At 49.7% G+C, this 18,919-nt stretch overlaps 1 protein-coding gene across 1 annotated transcript in view; it reads right to left on the bottom strand.

The window, feature by feature from the left end:
• Positions 1 to 18,919, bottom strand: part of SGSM1 (small G protein signaling modulator 1) — an 82,260-nt gene that overhangs the window by 62,187 nt on the left and 1,154 nt on the right. The window contains 1 exon segment of the mRNA XM_053589265.1: positions 18,853 to 18,896. Coding sequence (XP_053445240.1) covers positions 18,853 to 18,896 — 44 coding nt within the window.

Below are 18,919 nucleotides of genomic sequence, written 5' to 3'. Positions count from 1 at the left end.
GTGCTCCATCCTTCCCTGGGAGCTCCCAGCATTCTTCCCTCTCCCCTTAGTCAACTACCCTTTTCTTAAATTCGCCTTAATGTAGTCAGTTTGGAGGAACCATCTGTTTCCTATTGGCACTCTGATTGTATACAAGTCCAAATTCCGCAGAGCAGAGAAGGCTGGCTGTTTATAGCTGTGGATCTTGAAACTAAGAGAGGTTAAGCGCTTCTCCCAAGGACACAGCCAAGAGGTTGGCTGCAGGCAGGAGCTGCAAACCTCTTACCTTGGCAATGGATCGGGTGGGGGTGGATGTGGAGATGGGGATGCAATACCAAGGGTGGGTATAATAGTCCTCAGCCTGCAGGAGGGCTCTAGCAAGAGAGGACCCCTTCCCACCGCTGCTGGCTCCCAGCTACCAGCTGGGATGTCGCCCCAGAAATTAATAACAGCCTGACAGCCTGAGACCAGGAGAGGAAATTAAAAAGCCTGGTGATTAGCAACAGGGGGTGGAAGATTCCCTCTGAAAGCTCTGCAAAAGAGGACACTGTCTGGAAGCAGGAAGGAAGAGGATGCTGCCCACCCTTGCCAGCCCGAGGGACAGACCAGACCTGTAAGCCGGGGAAGAGGGCCAGGCAGGCCTGGAAGGAAGGGCCCAAATCCCTCCACTTGGAGGCTGACAGACCCCAGGGCCTCTGTGGTGATGTGGGGGCGGGGGAGTGGAGCCATGTGGCATCCTGGCTCATTCAAACCCTGTGTGATTTTCTAAGCTTTGGCCCAGGAATCACACCTGGTTTGGGAAGCACAGAGGCAGTGGTTGTGGCTACGTCAGAGCCACACAGACCTGCATTCACATCCCAGCTCAACCAATCCATGCCCTTGCTGGCATCTCTGTCTGTGCTTCTCTAAAGTGAAACCATGTACCTTTGGGTTGTGGTAAAGATTAAATGTGATGTGAGGTGTGAAAGGGAGGCAGGGCTGGAACGGAGGAGAAGCGCACTACTCACTTTTTGAGCACCATGTTGCAGGAACTGTGTGTGAGCATGACAACCCTGATGAGGTGAGTTCCCAGATGATTCTATTTCACAGATGGGTAAACAGAAGCACAAAGATAGATATATATGTATGTATGTATGTGTATACATAGTTATGACTTGTCTAGGGTCATGAAGAGGTGGCTGGGAGTCACAACCAGGGTCCTGGTTCTAACAAATACCTTGGCTTATAGCAGAAGCTGGAGGCCACTTCAAACCCAAAGCTTTTGTCATCCCCCAGCTTGAAGTAATAGAGGATGTTTACCAAGTTGCTTCCATGTGCTCTCTGTAAAGAATACCTTATTTAATCCTCATGAGAGCATTATGATCCACATCTTAAAGATGTTTAAATTGGCCGGGTGTGGTGGCTCACACCTGTAGTCCTAGCACTCTGGGAGCCGAGGCAGGTGGATTGCTTGAGCTCAGAAGTCAAGACCAGCCTAAGCAAGAGCAAGACCACATCTCTATTAAAAATAGAAAAATTAGCCTGGCATCATGGCGGGTGCCTGTAGTCCCAGCTACTCAGGAGGTTGAAGCAGGAGAATCGTTCAAACTCAAGAGTCAAAGGTTTTTGTGAGCTATGATGACACCATGGCACTTTACCCAGGGTCACAAGAGTGAGGCTTAGGCTCACAGGGGGAAAAAAAAAAAAGATGTTTAAACTGAGACTCAGAGAATTTATGCACTTTCCCCAGGGTCACACACTCATGAAAGGGAACAGCTGGGATCTGAAACTAGACCTGTCTGACAGTCTGACCTACAGTGATGCTCCCAGCCCGGCCCAGCACTGGGTAATCTGAGAACCCAAGGTGTTGGGAAGCCAGTGGAAGGAACTCCTTGGCTTTCCCAACCTTGGGATCAAAAGAAACACTGAACTGAGAGTCAGGAGATCTGCGATGCCAGGACAAGACTCTGCCAACCACACCCTCTTTTAGAAGAGGGGGCCCTCAAGGGTCAAGAAGCTTTTATTCCTTTGCAGAATCTATTCTTCAACATCCTTCAACATCTGCTTGCATTCCTCCGAGGATGGGGAGCTCACTCCTTTTGGAACCAGTGTATTTGCACTAAGGACAGGCTGTCAGGAAGCCATTGAGAGAGGCTAAGAGTCCAGAATGCAGAGTCATCTACCCAGGCTCGAATCCCTGGCTACTCACTAGCTGCATGATGTTGGACAGGTTTCCAACACCATGTGTATGTAAGGTTTACTCAAAATCCTGGAGACAGGACCTGGCACACGGCATAGATTGTGCAAATGACAGTGACTCTTCAGAGGACACTGACTATCCATCTCACTGCCAGACCTACAGCAGGTGCTCCTGAACTCAGGTGCAGGGCCACTGCTGAGGAGCTCGGGTCCACCTTCCCTGAGCTTCCCACCCACTGACAGTCACCAATCAGGGCCTAGCTGGCCCCTGGGGCTGTGGCCTAGTCCTGCCCTTCCACAGAGCACCTGCTTCACCTCCCCTAGCCTCACTCTGCAGCCATTCAGAAACCAGCCCCGCCCTTCCTTCTCTCTCTCTCTCTCCACTTGCAAATATTTAAACAGCATAAAAGGAGGATTAATCTCAGGAAGGTGTCAGGGCTGGTGGGTGCCAGTTCCAGGCAAGGAAAGATAGGCCAATCTGGGAAACCGGAAGGGACGGGAGGTTCTGAAGCCTGCCCTGACTTTCTCTTCCTCTAACCTGCCACCTCCCCACACCCAGGTACCCTCCTGTTGCCCATCTTGGACGCCACCAAGTTCCAAATTAACCCCTGGCTCTCCCTGCCTCCCACACTGTGCTGGGTTTACTCCTCCCAGCCTGGGACAGGACCTATGTGCCCCTGTGTTTGTGTGTGTATGTGTGTGTGTGTGGGGGGGGGGCTGTCATAAGGATTATGGAAAATATAGGCAGAGCGACTCACACAGGCTCTAGCACGCAGCTGGGGCCACCTTAATGGGGGCACTACAGTGAAGTGAGGATGTGAACCTGGAAGAGCCACTACGCCTAGGCCAGACTCCATGCCATTCAATAGGTAACCTCCTGCCTCAGTTTCCTCATCTGTGAGTGGGGACAGCACCCACATTATCCCACAAGGCTGCTGCTTGGGGATCCCATGAGCAAAACATACACAGAGCTAGAACGGGCAGGCACAACGTGAGTGCTGGGGAAGTTGTAGCTGCCAGGTAGCCATGTCTCCAACCCCTTTGTTGGGAAAGTGGGGGTGGCTTAGTCTCACCATCGGAGGGGCTTCCTGATCGCCTTGTCTAAAATAGAATCTCTGCCTGCCATCTGCACTTGCTTTGTACTTTCCTTAGAATTTATCACAGCTTGACCTCCACTCATCTGTGGGCTTATCTGCTTAGCATCCATCCCTCCCATGAAGACCCTGAGCCCCTAGGACAGCGTCTGGGCACACAAGAGGTGCTCAACATGTGTTGGTGATCACTGTGTATCAATAACACAAATACCATCAGCTACTGCTTACCATGCTCGGTACCCTGAGAACCCGGGTTCAGAACCTCCCATCCCTTCCGGTACTCTGAGACCCTGTGTCTCCTGGTCACACAGATAATTGTTTAAGACTGGGGTCCGCCACCTTCCACTGTAAGAGCATCAAACAGCAAGTATTTCAGGGCGTGGGGTAGGACTGCCTGATAATATTCGAGGATCCCTTGTTGAATCTAAATTTCAGATAAACAAGAAATAATTTTTTAGTATAAGTACGTCCTGAGTATCTCATGGAGTATTGAGTGGGTTACTGCTTATTTCTCTGAAGTGCACATGTCATGAAGTATCCTGAATTTTTATTCGCTAAATCTGGCAAGGTATTTTTTATTTGCTAAATGTCTACTTGTGAAACTTGGCACAGCTATTTCCAAGTCTTTTGTTTTTACAACTCTTTAAAAATGTAAAAACAAAACCAAAACACATTCTTGGCTCAAGGTGGACATAAAGACACACAGGGAACCCTGGTTTAAACCACCCAGTGCAGTGCCTGGGTGGCAAACAGTAGGCCTAAATAAAAATCACCCAAGCTGTCCCCTGCTCCTCCGAGGCCCACCACCTCAGTTGTGACTCAGAGTGGCTCCAGTTGCTACCTGGGGCCCCACTCAGGTGGTCGCCTCTTGGCAGGGAGGGTGACAGAGGTGTAGTGAGTCCCCAGGGACCCTGACTCTTAACGTATGTAAGCAACAGGTAGTGGAGAGAATGGTTAAGTCAAAATGCTGGAGGGCTCTGCGGGGTAGCTTTAAAAATAACTCTCAGCATGTGGGGAAGGCAGGGAGAAGAGAAGGGTGACTCAAAGGCCCCTTGACAACCACTGGATTAAGGAGGTGAGTGGAAGGCAGCCTGTGTCGCTCTGCCTCCCTTGCAGGTACTTGGGACTCTCAGGACAAGATGCACTCACCTTAGGAACCCTATGTCTCCAGCCTTACCTGGACCGCTGACCTTCAGACCCAAGTCCCCAAAGGTGGCCCCGTGTGCTCACCTCTGTGCCTTTGCTCATGTGGGGTGTCTACCAGATGCCCCTCCATTGCGTGCTCCAGCTGGCTTACTGCAACTCAGGCTTCAGGCTTCAAGCTTCAGCCAAAGCGTTACCTCCTCCTGGAAGCTTTCCTGAACTGCCCCTCCCCCAAGCTTGGACAAGTGTCCTTCCAATATTCTGTGAACACTTCCTTCCCAGAATGTTGTCACCAAAACTGCTGTCCATTCACAGGAGTGCCTGTGCACTCCTGGTGTCAGGCACAGGGGAGCAAAGCAGACACAGTCTCTGTCTTCATGGAGGTTACAGTCCAGTGAGACAGCAAGACATAAAGTGAATCACACCAACGGGTAAATAATTCCGACATGAGACCCATTCTTTGCAGCATAGAACTGGGTTCTGTGAGAACAAATAAGAAAGAAACTAGACCTGATGGGGTAAGGAGAAAGGTCAGGGAGGGCCTCCTCAAGGAGGTGATGGCTCAAAATCTGAAGAAGGAGTAGAAATGAACTCTGAGTCTCAGTTTCTCTGACTCTAAAGCAGAGGGGAAAGTCCCCCCTACCTCTTACCCTGCGTAGCCACCTGGAGCCCAAGGGACAGGCCAGATATAAGGGCAATGGGACAGGGAAAAGCTCTAAAGTGCCCCAAAGCTTTAAATGCTTTAATTTATTATGGGTGAAGTAAGAGTTGGGAGGGGGGAACAGTATTTTGGGAAGCTCCAAAGCACAACAGACTTGGGGTGGGGGGAGGGATGGTAGGAAGGGGTGGTGCCACCATGCAAGCTGTGACTGTTTCCATGGTGTGACCCAATCTTCCTTTCCTGCTGACTCCTGGTTCCTCCCAGAACCCTGAGCTCTGGTCCCACATGTCGGTCCTTCTATGTCCACGTGATTCCCACCTCCTGGCCCTTGCTTGTGCTGTTCCCTGCATTCCTGTCTATCTCCAGCCCTAGAAAAATCTCCCAGTCCCCTAGGACCAGGTGACATGCCCCTCTTCCGATTCCCTCCTGAGCCTCCCACCCCTAGTTGACATGATTCCCCCTCTTTCACATCCCTATAGTAACACCTGCTGCAGGTCCATGAGCATTAGGGTCTGGGATCAGACTTCCAGAATTCCCAGCCAGCTCTTGCATGCATGACCTTGGGCAAATCATGTCCCTTCTCTGAGTCTCAGCTTTCCCTCTCGTCAGTGAAATGGGTGATATTAGTTATCTGCCTCACAGGTATAAAATAATATACTTAAAACACTTAACACAATAGCTACCCCACAGTGAGTGCTTTAGACATTTGCTTTAAATAATAACAGCCAACATTCATTTAAAAAGTATGCACTATGTGTGGCCCTGTGCTTAGGGGCTTGATCTCACCTAATCGTCATAGTAATTCAGTGAGGTGGGTAGCGTTAGCCCTTCTGTTTTACAGATGAGGACACCGAGTCTCTGTCAGGTGAAATGACTTGTCCAAGAGCACAAGGCTTGGGAACAGCAGGGTGAGACTAAAACCCAGGATTATCTGCCCTGCACTAAGCCTGGCATACAGCAGGTGCTTTACACACAGGCCCAAAGATTCGCAAGCACACAGGTGTTGCTCTTATGATCCCCATTTTTCCCACTGAGGGAGCAGACCCGAGAGAGGCAAAAGCCATCAGATTTGTAAGGTGGCCAGGATTTGAAGCAAGATCTCCTGCTCCACAGCCCCAGTTTGCACTGGGGACCCTAGCAGCAGGTTGGCCAACACACCTGCTCCCGGACCTCTGACCTTAGCCACCATTTTTCACAGTTCACCTCCCCCTGCATCCCAGGCATCTCCTGGCACCTATGCCTGTCTGTTCCCAAAGGAGAATTGTGCTAACAAAAAGAAATATCCAACCTTAAATGCCTACTTCTTGTGAAAAAAAGCCAATCTAAAAAAAGCTGATCACCATATGATTCCACCTATAATGGTGGAAAGGCAAAAAGACTGGAAAAGGAAAAAAGATCATTGGTTGCCAGGAGAGGAGGTGGAGGGAGGGAGGAGGGATGAATAGGTGGAGCACAGGAGTTTTAGGACATGAAAACACTTGGTGAGACAATGCAACTGTGGACCCATGTCATTATATATAGGTCCAAGCCCGCAGAATGCACAACACCAAGCGTGGACCCTAATATAACCTGTGGACTTGGGGTGATAATGATGTGTCAATGTAGACTGTCAACTGTGGCAAAAGTACCAGTCTCGTGGGGGATGCTGATGGTGGGGGAAGGCTGTGTGTGTGCAGGGGCAAAGGATAGATGGGAAATCTCTGCACGTTCTGCTCCATTTTGCTGTAAACCTAAACCTAGCATAAAAAGTGAAGTCCACCAAAACAAGAAATAAAGGAGGATGTTGGCAGGGATCCCGACCTTCCAGCAAACAGACTAAACACCTCCTTCTCCATACCCTCGGCCCACAGTGACCTGCAATGGACTATGGCGTCTTCACAAGGTGTCTGGTGGTGTTATCTCGAAACCTTCCTCCCTACCTCCACCGGGGGGACAATCAGGGAACAGCAAGTCACAGGGGCCCCATTTGTCTCTGATCTGTCTTCCATGTCTTTCTTCCTCGTTCCCAGCTCCCTGCCTTTCCTCCAATGTCTCATGCTCCTCTTTTCCTCAGTTCCCTTGTTCTTACTATGCCCAGCTCTCTCTGCACAGCTGCTCCTTTTCATCTCAAGTGCCACCACCTCAGAGAGGCCCACCCTGACTGCCCAGATAAACTGCTGCCTTCCCTAGCCTCTCCCTGCCGCCGCCAGTGCTGTGCTCTCATCCATTTCTGTATTAATCATACTTCTTCATCTGTTTGCTTGTTCACCACTTCCCTTTTGGTTTTTCTTTTGCAGTTTTAGCTGGGGCTGGGTTTGAACCCGCCACCTCCAGCATATGGGGCCAGAGCCCTCCTCCTTTGAGCCACAGGAGCCGCCCATCACCACCTCCCTTTTGCTCTGTATCTGTGGTCCTTAAAGCCTGGGCTGCAGACTGGTACCAGTCTGTTGCCTGTTAGGAACCAGGCTGCACAGCAGGTGAGCAACAGGTGAGTAAGCAAGTGAAGCTTCATCTGTATTGATAGCCGCTCCCCATCACTTGCATAGCCACACACTACCTGAGCTCCATCTCCTGTCACAACAGCAGTGGCATTAGATTCTCACAGGAGCAGGAATCCTACTGTAAACTGCACATGGGAGGGATCTAGGTTGTGCACACTCTTTACGAGAATCAATGCCCCTGCTCCTGGTCTATGGAAAAACTGTCTTCCATGAAACCAGTCCCTGGTGCCAAAAAGATTAGGGACTGCTAGAGGGTCAGCTCCAAGCAGGTGGAGATCTCACCCGTACTCACTGCTGCCCTCTCAGCATCCACCAAAGGCCAGGAGCCCAGCAAATGCTGGTGGGAAGATCAAAGCTCCCTTTTTTGGACTCCTCACCTGTAGCTCCAGGACAGACATGTCCCACCCTCTTGCCAATACCCTTCTATTCTTCTCATCACTTCCACATGGCACAGATAATGAAAGCAGCGCCCAGGAGGGTGTTCTACAGCCCCTGTGATGGGCATGAGTGGGGAGGAGAAAGGGAGGGAAAATTATAAAGTGGTGGCCAGTGGATCTTTAGAGTGTTAGGAAATCCTTCTTCCAGTTCCTCCCCACTTAACCTACCGTAAAAGGTTCTGGGGTTTCTAGGAAAAGCAAATGCCTCTAACTCAGCTGCTGCTAGCCTGGCTCCTGTTAATGGTTTACTGGCATGCTATAAAGAGGTGCCATGCATTGTTCCCTGACAGTCTGAGGACCAGTCAACCTGCCACCACCCAGAAGGAGCAGTGTTCTACAAACAGGCCTCCCCTCACTACCCAACGTTCCTCAGACATCCCCTGATGAGAAGGTCCCCTCAATGTGTGATTTTGGAGCATTCACCTGGGGGCATCTGGGCATGAAAGTGCTTCAGGCTAAAATGCCCAGGCAAACGCCCACTGGAGAGGGTGCAGCTGGGAAGAACGCACCTCCCCACCCCGCCTCTTCCTATTCCCAGAGAAATCAACCAGCATGTTGCATATCCCCAGCCCACACCCTGGAGACCAGCCAGCTCTCTCCTGGGTGCTCTGTCCACCGTGTGGAGCTGGACTCCCATGGCAACATGCCCCATCTTCACAGACCCACAGGCCTCACAGGAGAGGAGGATGCACACAGACCCTCTGGAAGACTGCCCAAACGTGGGATGGAAGGAGGCGTCTGGGCAGCTGTGGAAAAATAAGAAACGAAATTCCCAGGAGGTTGCTTAAAACACACTGGTAAACAAGAAAAGGGAATAATCCACTTTCCCCTGACCTTAGAAGGCAAAGCAGCCCAATATTGTCTAAAGGTAACTTCAAATACTGTTCAAATTCTGTCTCCACCTCTTGCCAGCTGTGTGGCCTTGGGCAAGTCACTACATCCCGATGTGCTTAATTTATGGTAATTATCTATAAATCGGGACAATATGTATGACTTCCTCTACCAAGGTGTTACTTTTTTCTGACATGAAATAAATTAATGCATATAAAGCACATAACATAATGTCTAGGACATGGCAGAACTTTCTGGAATTTTCTGTACCTGTCCTGTCCCACATAGTGTCACTAGCCACTTATAGCTACAAAACAATTGAAATGTGGCTAATGTGATGGAGAAATTGAATTGAATTGTATTTTTATTTTATTTTATTTTAATTATGTTTTTATTTCAGAATATTATGGGAGTATAAAGTTTTGGTTATATGCATTACTTCTGTACAGTTTAAGTTATAAGTGTGTCCATCCTGCAGCTAGTAAGCACTACACCTGTTAGGTGTGAATTTACCTCCACTCCTCCTCCCACCTGCTTGATTTCCACTGAATTTCCACGGAATTTAATTTTAATGCCTGAGTGTTGATCATTTAGTTCCAATTTTAAAATGAGAAATTGCATTTTGAATCCCATTTAATTGAAATGTAAATAATCTCTTGTGACTAGTAGCTAACATATTAGACAGAGTGGGTCTGGAATGTAGTAGGTGCCCAAGAAATGCTAATTATTATCAGGTGTTACCATTTTTGTTAAAAGCTCACTGGGTTAGAAATTAGGAGGCACTAGTTCGTTTCTGAGCATATCAAGGACAGAAAGTACAATGTATTCATTTTTGTATCACATCATCTTGCAGGGTGTTAGAGAGTGAATGTTTGTGTCTCTCCCAAGAGTCATGTGTTGAAATTCTAACCTCCAAAGTGATGGTATTAGGAGGTGGGCCTTTGGGCAGTAATTAAGTCATGAGGGCCGAGCCCTCTTGAATGGAATGATTGCCCTTATACAAGGCACCCAATGACCTCTCTTACTCCCTTTCCACCATGTGAGGATATGATGAGAAGTCAGCACCCTGGCAACTGGAAGACAATCTGATTATGCTTTGGCACCCTGATCTCAGACTTTAGCCACCAGAACTATGAGAAATATATTTCTGTTGTTTACACAAAAGCCTCCCAGTCTTAGTACTTTGTTATGTACTGAGGAAGACACAGGGTGATCCTGAACCCTGTTTGGGTATCTGTGTTGTGGAACCCTTTTCAGGTACTGATGAAAGCTTAATCTTCTCTCCACATGGGAAGCACAAAGTACTTGTACAATTTCAGGGTTTGCTTATCCCTAGAAGAGAAGTCCTTGATCCAGCAGACACCTGGCACACAGCATGAGGGACACAAGCAGAGCCCAGGAGGGGACGACTCCACTGTCAGAGGCTGAGCTCCAAATGCTGGCGCCTTACTCCTCTGATGTGGACATTTGTGGTTTGTCTGCCTGGTTTCAATCTCCCTGTCTGGTCATTTCACCTTGACTCTCCACTGGTGCCCTTTCCTTACTCTCAGAAGGCTGAGTCCACCCTCATCCCTGCAGGCTTGTCCAATCAGGGCCATCTGCCCCACTGTGATTGGTGCAAAAGAAGCATGTGACACAGGCACTGCCCCATCACCCTGGCTAGTTTAATTAGGGTTTATCTAACTTGACATGGCATGGAGTTGATGAAAACGCCTTGCTCTACTGCTTCTCAGCTGTGTGACCTTGATTCAGTTTCTTAACCTGTCTGAGCTTTAATTTCCTTGGTATTAAAGAGAAGTTGCTACTTGTGCTGGCTCTCCTAAAGAATGATTTGTAGATAAAATGAGATAAAGCAAAGCACTTACAGCAATGTTTGGTAAATGGCAGTTGTTATAATTTTAATTTACTAATTAAGCATAATTTACTAAACAATAATAATACAGTAATTAATTGAATGTCCCAAGTATCACCAGTTTCTTAACTCTTGGGGCTTCAGTTATCTGATTTTTATTTTATTACTTTTTTTTTTTTTTTTTTGAGATAGGATCTCACTCTATTGCCTAAGCATGGGAGCAGTGATGTCATCACAGTTCACTGCAACCTCCAACACCTGGGCTCAAGTGATCCTCCTGCCTCAGCCTTTCAAGTAGCTGGGACTACAGGCACATACCAGCACACCCGACTTAATTTTTCTAGCAGGGGTCCTCAAACTATGGCCCGCAGGCCACATGCGACAGTGTGATTGTATTTGTTCCCATTTCGTTTTTTTACTTCAAAATAAGATATGGGCAGTGTGCATAGGATTTGTTCAGTTTTTGTTTTTAAACTATAGACCGGCCCTCCAACGGTCTGAGGGACAGTGAACTGACCTCCTGTTTAAAAAGTTTGAGGACCCCTGTCAATAGAGAGAGAGACCCTCTCTATGTTGTTCATGTTGGTCTCAAACTCCTGGCCTCAAACAGTCCTCCCATCCTGGCCTCACAGAGTGCTAGGATTACAGGTATAAGCAACCACAACTGGCCAGCTATCTGATTTTTATTTATTTTATTTATTTTTATTTTTTGCAGTTTTTGGCCGGGGCTGGGTTTGAACCCGCCACCTCCGGCATATGGGGCTGGCGCCCTACCCCTTTGAGCCACAGGCACTGCCCCAGTTATCTGATTTTTAAATGGGACATTCCTGAAAAAGGAACTGTCGTGCTCCTGATAAACACCTACCATCTGAGTTCCTGCCAAGTTGTGCAATCATCTCCCATCCCTTCTCGTAATATATATCACTAAAAGAAAAAAATACAGGGCGGCGCCTGTGGCTCAGTGAGTAGGGCGCTGGCCCCATATGCCGGAGGTGGCAGGTTCGGACCCAGCCCCGGCCAAACTGCAACAGAAAAATAGCCGGGTGTTGTGGTGGGCACCTGTAGTCCCAGCTGCTCGGGAGGCTGAGGCAAGAGAATCGCGTAAGCCCAAGAGTTAGAGGTTGCTGTGAGCCGTGTGACGCCACGGCACTCTACCCGAGGGCGGTACCGTGAGACTCTGTCTCTATAAAAAAGAAAAAAATACATGCCCACCTCTCACATCTGAGTTTAGCACTCTTAGCCCCCTCGCCTGGGGAGCATAGCAATTAAGCAGCAGGGACAGGAGACTCACTAGGGACTCTGATCTCCTAGGCTCAGAGATTATCTCTATTGAGCTTATGAGCAACCAGACCCAGAAGGAAAACTCGGCTGCCCACCCCAGGATGGCAATACAGCCAGCCAAGACTCAGCTCACTGACTGCCACACAAGAGCTTGTCCCTTTGGACCTCAAGAAACACCTCTTCCCATTCATTCCGCAGTTCTACTCTGGGGGCTGTAGCACCCCTCAGCCCAGGGCTCATTCAGGGAGAGGAATATCTCATGCTGAGAGCATCTGCCAAGTTCAGATGTGACTGGAAAGGGCAGCAAAGTGTTCTTCTGTGACTGAGTCCATCTTGCCCCCTACAGGTGAGCCAAGCCCTGTGCCTGACCCTTCCATAAATGCTGCTGACTGCCTGACAGTGCCAGCCCAGCAGCACTGCTGCATGAATGCCCTCTGTGTGTGACACGTGAGTAGACTCACGTCATAGAGGTTCACCCAGCTACTAAGTGGCAGGGCCACAATTCAAATGCAGGGCCACCTGGTTCCAAACCTGGAACGTCTTCCCCACTCCATGACCTTAAGCAGAGCTCATCACCATGTGTGTGATATTGGCTTTAGCACCAGAGTCATAAAGAACAGGAATCTGGAGCCAGCCTCCCAGGCTGGACTATTGGACAAGTTACTTGTCATCTCTGTGCCTTGACTTCCTTGAGAAGGGGCTTTCCTCACTTCACAGGGTGTGAATATAAATAAGGTCACTTATACGAAAGGTTCAGTATATGCTGGGGTTTTTTTTGTTGTTGTTGTTGTTTGTTTTTTATTAAATTTATCCTATTTGGAAGTCTTTAGTTAAGCCCTGGCTTTCCCCGAATGGACTGAAGGTTCCCATAAAGCCTTATCAGCTACAGAGTTCTAATAAGGTTTAAATACTGAATTGGCAAATTCACAGGAGACAAAATGTGGAAGACTTGGCTCTCAGAAAGTGATGCTGGCCAAATTAGATGAGTTGACATTCTTAGAATTCTGGAGCTGTCTGACCTCATCCACTTAGAAAGTAGAAAAATGAGGCTAGGAGGATGAACCTGCTTCGGAAGCCACACAGATTGTTAGGGGAAGAATCATAATCAGGACTCAGGTCTCCTCACTTCCCACCCTGGGTTCTGCAGTCAGCAACTGTGGGCACCTGGGGTAACAAAAATGCACTTTCCTACCCCAACCAGCAACAAATGCTACCACCAGCTCCTGGGACACCTCATGAGGTCACTGGGGGAGACTCAGCCAGACAGTACAAGAGATCAAGCAAGAGAGCTAGAGTCCCTCCAGCTACCCTCGCCACATCGAACCAGGGCGCCCACGCCTGCTACAGACACCCATCGCTACCAAAAGCTCCCAGAAGCCAGGTTGCCAGAGACCTGAAAATACATCAAAGCACATCATGTGAATATGGCTGCATTATTCATTAACAGAATTTCCGCCCTCTTAAGCTCACAGATGTGACACAAGCTGATCTGAGTCCATCCTGCAAGCATTAGAGAGCCCCCCAAAAGGCACCTGGCACTCGTGCACTCATTCAACCTCATGCGTTTTTCTTTCTTTTTTTCCCCCAGACATGGTCTTGCCATGTTGCCCAGGCTAGAATGCAGTGACTGGTCACAGGTCCAATCATGGTGCACTGCAGCCTCAAACTCCTGGGCTCAGGTGACCCTTCTCCTTCAATTCCTCAAATAGTAGCGATTACAGGCACATGCATTTTTGGAGCCTTTACTCCACATGGTGGCACAGAGGGGAGTGTGGGAGTAGAGGGTCCTGTGATTTCCAATCCAAGAATTGAAAGGTCAGCAAAGAACAAGACAGAAACTTCCTCTCTTGCCTCATTACCTGGTGTCTCTATTTCTTCGGCACAGCTCTAACCCAAACCCTCCCTTGCTCATAAATCCTCTATAGCCCCCCACTATCTGCTGAGGCAAGTCCAAATGCTGCAGCCTGACACACAGAGCCCTGCACAAACTGGGACAAATGGACATTTCCTGTCTCATCTCCTCCCCCTACACAGACTTTACCCCAAGCTGTGTTTCCAGGGGCTTGTTTGAAGTTCATATTCTCCCTACTGCCGTACCCTCTGTAAGCCAGAGGCATGAGGCTACCCTCAGATGCCAGCAGGGTGAAGGTGGAATCCTGGCTTCTGGTGGACTAACTGTGTGACCTTAAAGTGAGCCATGTGACCTCTCTGCACCTCCAGTTCCTCATCTGTCCAGGAAAGGGGATGATGACTGCCCTCTTGGGCTGATGGTGAGGAGTGGAGGAGACAGTGCTTAGGAAGCACTGTGCACAGTGCCTGGCACAGAGTTAATCATTCATAACAGACAGAATTAGGAATGCTATTACCTAGTTCAATTTCTGTCCTATGGCCTCAGCTCATTTTAGAAGAAACAGACGCATTCTCAGGGTGCAGTGCGCGATGTCTTGTGCATTCCAAGAACGTAAGGAGCATCATGGGCCTCTTCCCACTACGTGCCGGCAGCGCCCCCCCAACTGTGACAACCAAAAACTTTCCAGACGTTTTCTGTCCTCTGGAGCAGGATTGACCAATTTAGCAACACACACTTAAACTAAAAACTTACTCATCGTTTATCTGAAAGTCTGATTTAATGGGCTAACCTATATGTTACCTTGCCAACCTACGACTGGGAGACAAAACTGTCCTCGTTCTCATTAAGAACCACTGAGTTACAGTAAAACCATGGGGGTCTCCATAGTAACATAGACTGCTTCCCTCATCTTTCTTCAACCTTCCCGGCACGTCTCGCCTTTCTCTTGAAACCCACTGTCTCCAACCCAGAGGCTGAGAAGCTCTGTTTCCCGAACTTAACTCTTCTCAGGCAGCTGCGCTGAAGGACTCAGAATCAACACCCTTCCATGAACTCCAGTGTGCAGAGCTAAATGCAGCAGCTTCCCCCAGCAACTACCTCATCTCCCTGCCTCCCTCCCGGGGTCCCCTCTGCTGCCCACAAGCCCCTACCTCCTCCCCTACAATTAACTGGCCTCCTAGGCCCAGCAACCTGGAGGCAGGAAAACAAAGCAGTTAGTCACTTTGCTTCCCTTATCAACTGGCATCACATGACCAGCTCCTTTAATGGCAGTTGTCATGGGAACAGGAAGCCAGTCTCTTCTCTCACTCCAGGAACCAAAACAAAATTAAGGGGTGGCTGTGGGAGGGCAGAACAAGCCAGGAAGGAGCCAGAAAAGAGCCAGGTGGATCTGACAGGAAGAGACCATGCTGAGGACACCCTGTCTCCAGCTCTCCCTTGGTGGCACTGGGGAGGGAGAGACAAGATGAAAAATAACATGCCTGCCCTGCAGAAGCTCATGCTAACACGGTGGGTGTTGTCACAGGGTTTATCCTATCGTCTGAACAATTTTCATCCCTGTTATGAATAGACTAAAACCCGCACACTGTGGAAGGTGAAGACGGATCTTGTCTATGCTTGTGCAATGAACATGCAGTCAACATCAGCTCCCCCCCCCATTCCGTTCCCTGTGCCCTCCCCATTCCCTTTCTTTCTTTCTTTTTTTTCTTTTTTTTTTGGAGACAGAGCCTCACTATGTCGCCCTTGGTAGAATGCCATGGCATTCCAGCTCACAGTAACCTCAAACTCTTGGGCTTAAGTGATTCTCTTGCCTCAGCCTCCCAAGTACCTGGGACTATAGGCGCCTGCCACAACAGCCAGCTATTTTTTTTGTTACAGTTGTCATTGGTGTTTCAGCAGGTCCGGGCTGGGCTCCAACCCACCAGCCTCGCTGTATGTGGCCGGTGCCCCACCTACTGAGCTACAGGCACCACCCCCATTACTTTTCTTTTGCTTTTAAAGCACGACCCTGTGCTCTGCCTCCTCAGCAACCTCACCCTTCTCCTTCCTCTCTGCTCCAGTCACTTGAATTCCTTCAAATTCAGTGTTGTCTGGCCACAGAGCCTTTGCATACCCAGATCCCTCTCCCTGGGCGCCCCCCATCCCATCATACCTTCACCTACTCATCTTCCAGATGCCTTCTGAAACATCCTGTCCTGGGCCCCTGCTCATGGTCAGTACTCTCTGTTTCGTGTTCTTGTGGCACCTGGTACCTCCCTTCAGATCTCTGTGCTCAACATGTCATTCTCCTTGTAACTGGGATTTAACATCTGTTGGTATCTCCCCCACCCCCCCATGGCAATGTCAGCCCCAAGTGGACAAGGATAGGGCCTATCTTATTCACTGCTGTATCCACAGAACCTAGCCCAGTGCCTGATGTACAACTCTCAGTAAATAAACACTTCTGGGATTTCCATCCAACTCTGGGTGAGTCCAAAGGTCCTTCCTCACCTGCCTTCTGGGTGCTGGGTCCTCCTGGTCTCCCAGATCAGCACTGGGCAGAGTTTCCAGCCATACAAACTCTGCTGGACCCTTGGTGGCTGCAGTAGCTCCAGTCAAACTCGCAGAGCTGCTCTCCTTATCTAAAGAAGCTGATGGCTAAGGCACCCCTTCTAGAAAGGATGAGAAGTGGCTCTGTGCAAGGCTGTGACATGCAGAGATGTGGCTCCTCTGAACCCAGGGAGGGTGGGGAGAGAGAAGACATAACTTGACTCTCAGATTTCTAGCAAAGAACTTTCCCTTCCATTTGACTGGAGACTCATCCTCTGATACTGGGGGAGATGTCCACCGAAGAGGTATGTAAAGGAAGGAAAGGACATGGGAGGGCTGCTTTGGGGACATGGAATAGTCATTATGTTGAATGGGGGGCTCAAAGACTGAAGACTGGACCTCTTTCTGCAGCACTGGTTCAGTGTCCCTGGAATATGACTCATTGTCTCTGGGCCACAGTATTCTCATCCACACAATGGAAATTATACCACCCACACATCCTAAGGTGAGGCACTGTGTAGCTATGGGTGGGCACACCTGTGGTATGGGAGGGTAAGAGCTTGTCAGACAGACTTGAGGGGTAAGGCCAGACTCTGCCCATTCTTAGCTGCATGCTCTTGTGAAATCAATCCCCTTTTCTGAGTCTACCCAGAACCCAAACTGGACTATAGACTGACATGGACTGTACCTCAAAGGACATCAGGACAAATGAATCTTTCTGAAGATGGGGAGACTGAGTCCTAGACAGAGCAAAGGACTTGTGTGGGGCACTGAGGCAGCTGGAAGCAGGACCTCAGCCTGAGCCCTCCCTAGAAGACTGGCTGAAACTCTCTTTTGACTGCAGGCCCCTCAGAAACTAAACCAACCATTTCCTTCAAAACAATTTACCCTAGGCAAAAACATCTGGGGAGCAAATACTACATCTTGGTCTGAACAAAAAGACAGCTGGTTTTTAGCCTAAGGTTTTCTGTGGGTCCACGTACACTCCTCTCTTAAAATCACCATGAGAATGTTGTGGATTTGTGGGTTTTGTTGGGAATGGGGCCTACACAGAGCTATTTTGGGGTCTTTACAAGGGTCTTTAAGGAGCTGAAAATTTCTGGGCCTTTCTGAGGGACCTTATGTATCTCCTTATTTGAAAACACTAGAATGTGCAGTCAGCCATGGAGCTAATCTTTAAGCAAAATAGGACAGGCCACACACATACACACACCCACTTCCCAAGGAGGAGCAAGGGACAGCAACAGGTCCTGGCCTCCTGAGGCTGCCCTTGGTGGTTGTCTGATACTGCGCAGGGAGGGGCTCCTCAGTTGTGCTGGGCACTGTCACTACAGCTGACATTCACAGTACACACACACACACACACACACACAGAGCCAGGCACAGGGACCAGGCCTACCCACCAGGTCTGCAACCATGCAGCCTTGAACTCAGGGCATAGACGCGGCAGCAAAGGGGTCCCAAGCTGACACAGGGAGGGCAAAACACACACAGTCACAGCCTTAGTCATTCACACAGACTCATGCATCACACGTTTCACACCCCCTCAAGACACATATGCACACGATCACAGCCGCACTCATTCACGACTCATACATCACACAAATTACACACACAGAGACCCATACTCACAAAACCAGACATACACACAGATATACACACAGAGGGATAGAGATACACCAGGTATCTCCAGACAAATGCACAAACATTGTCACATACACATACAGCCACATGTCCTCAACCACGCAGGCTTATGCATGCATGTACACACGCAATCCAAGCATCCAAATGCCTAGCAGGGGCCCTACCACTGTAAACTCTCTCTGGGTGGGGGTGGGGTGGGGGTGGGGGGTGTCAATGTTTACTAGCCCTAGAAACCAGACTGGGCTTCCAACTGGCACCAGGGAGACAGAGTGGAGGGGCAGAGGGGCAGTGGAAGCCTGTCTGATTTTCACCCTCCTATGTGCGGGGTGGGGAAAGGAAGGTGAGGGGACCCTGACTGCCAAGGGAACAGTCCCCTGGCTCCTGGAGGTGGCTCCAAGGACTGAGAACTGGGGTAGGGGAAGGGAGGGTTTAATTTCCCAAATCGAAACGCTCTGTTTTCCTGAAGTCTGGTCCCCTTTTGGCCTGTAGCTACGTGAGCGCCCCTCCCCCAACGCGCCCTGCTCCCCCGCCCAGCTCCTCTCACCCAGATCTCCTGAGACCACCCACCTGCTCCTACACAGGAGAGGGGTCCTATCAAACACACCCAGGCATGCCCCCTACGTTTGGAGGACCCTCGTGCCGCGTGCACCCCCACAAACAGCTTCCAGACATCCAGAGTCCTTCCATACTTAGGACCCCCCAACTCATTCGCCATATCCCCAGCCTTGCGGGAGGTAAGTGCCTACAGAGGTGAACCCCACTCCTGAGGGGGCCGGCCCCGCCGCCAGGCGCCACCCTTCCACAGAGACTCTTCTCCCCGCGTGGCTGCGGCTGTCCCTTCCCTGGGGGATCGCACCGAGCGCCCCCCACAGCGCCCCCCACCCCGTCACCTACCTCCTTCTTGACGGTGCGCAGCAGCCTCTGCCGGGTCTCCGCCTCTGAGGGACCAGACGGAGAAGCG

This window comes from Nycticebus coucang, chromosome 4 (genome assembly GCF_027406575.1).
Source record: "Nycticebus coucang isolate mNycCou1 chromosome 4, mNycCou1.pri, whole genome shotgun sequence".
NCBI lineage: Eukaryota > Metazoa > Chordata > Mammalia > Primates > Lorisidae > Nycticebus > Nycticebus coucang.
The sequence above is the reverse complement of the archived record's forward strand: the minus strand, read 5'-3'. Positions and strand labels throughout refer to the sequence as shown.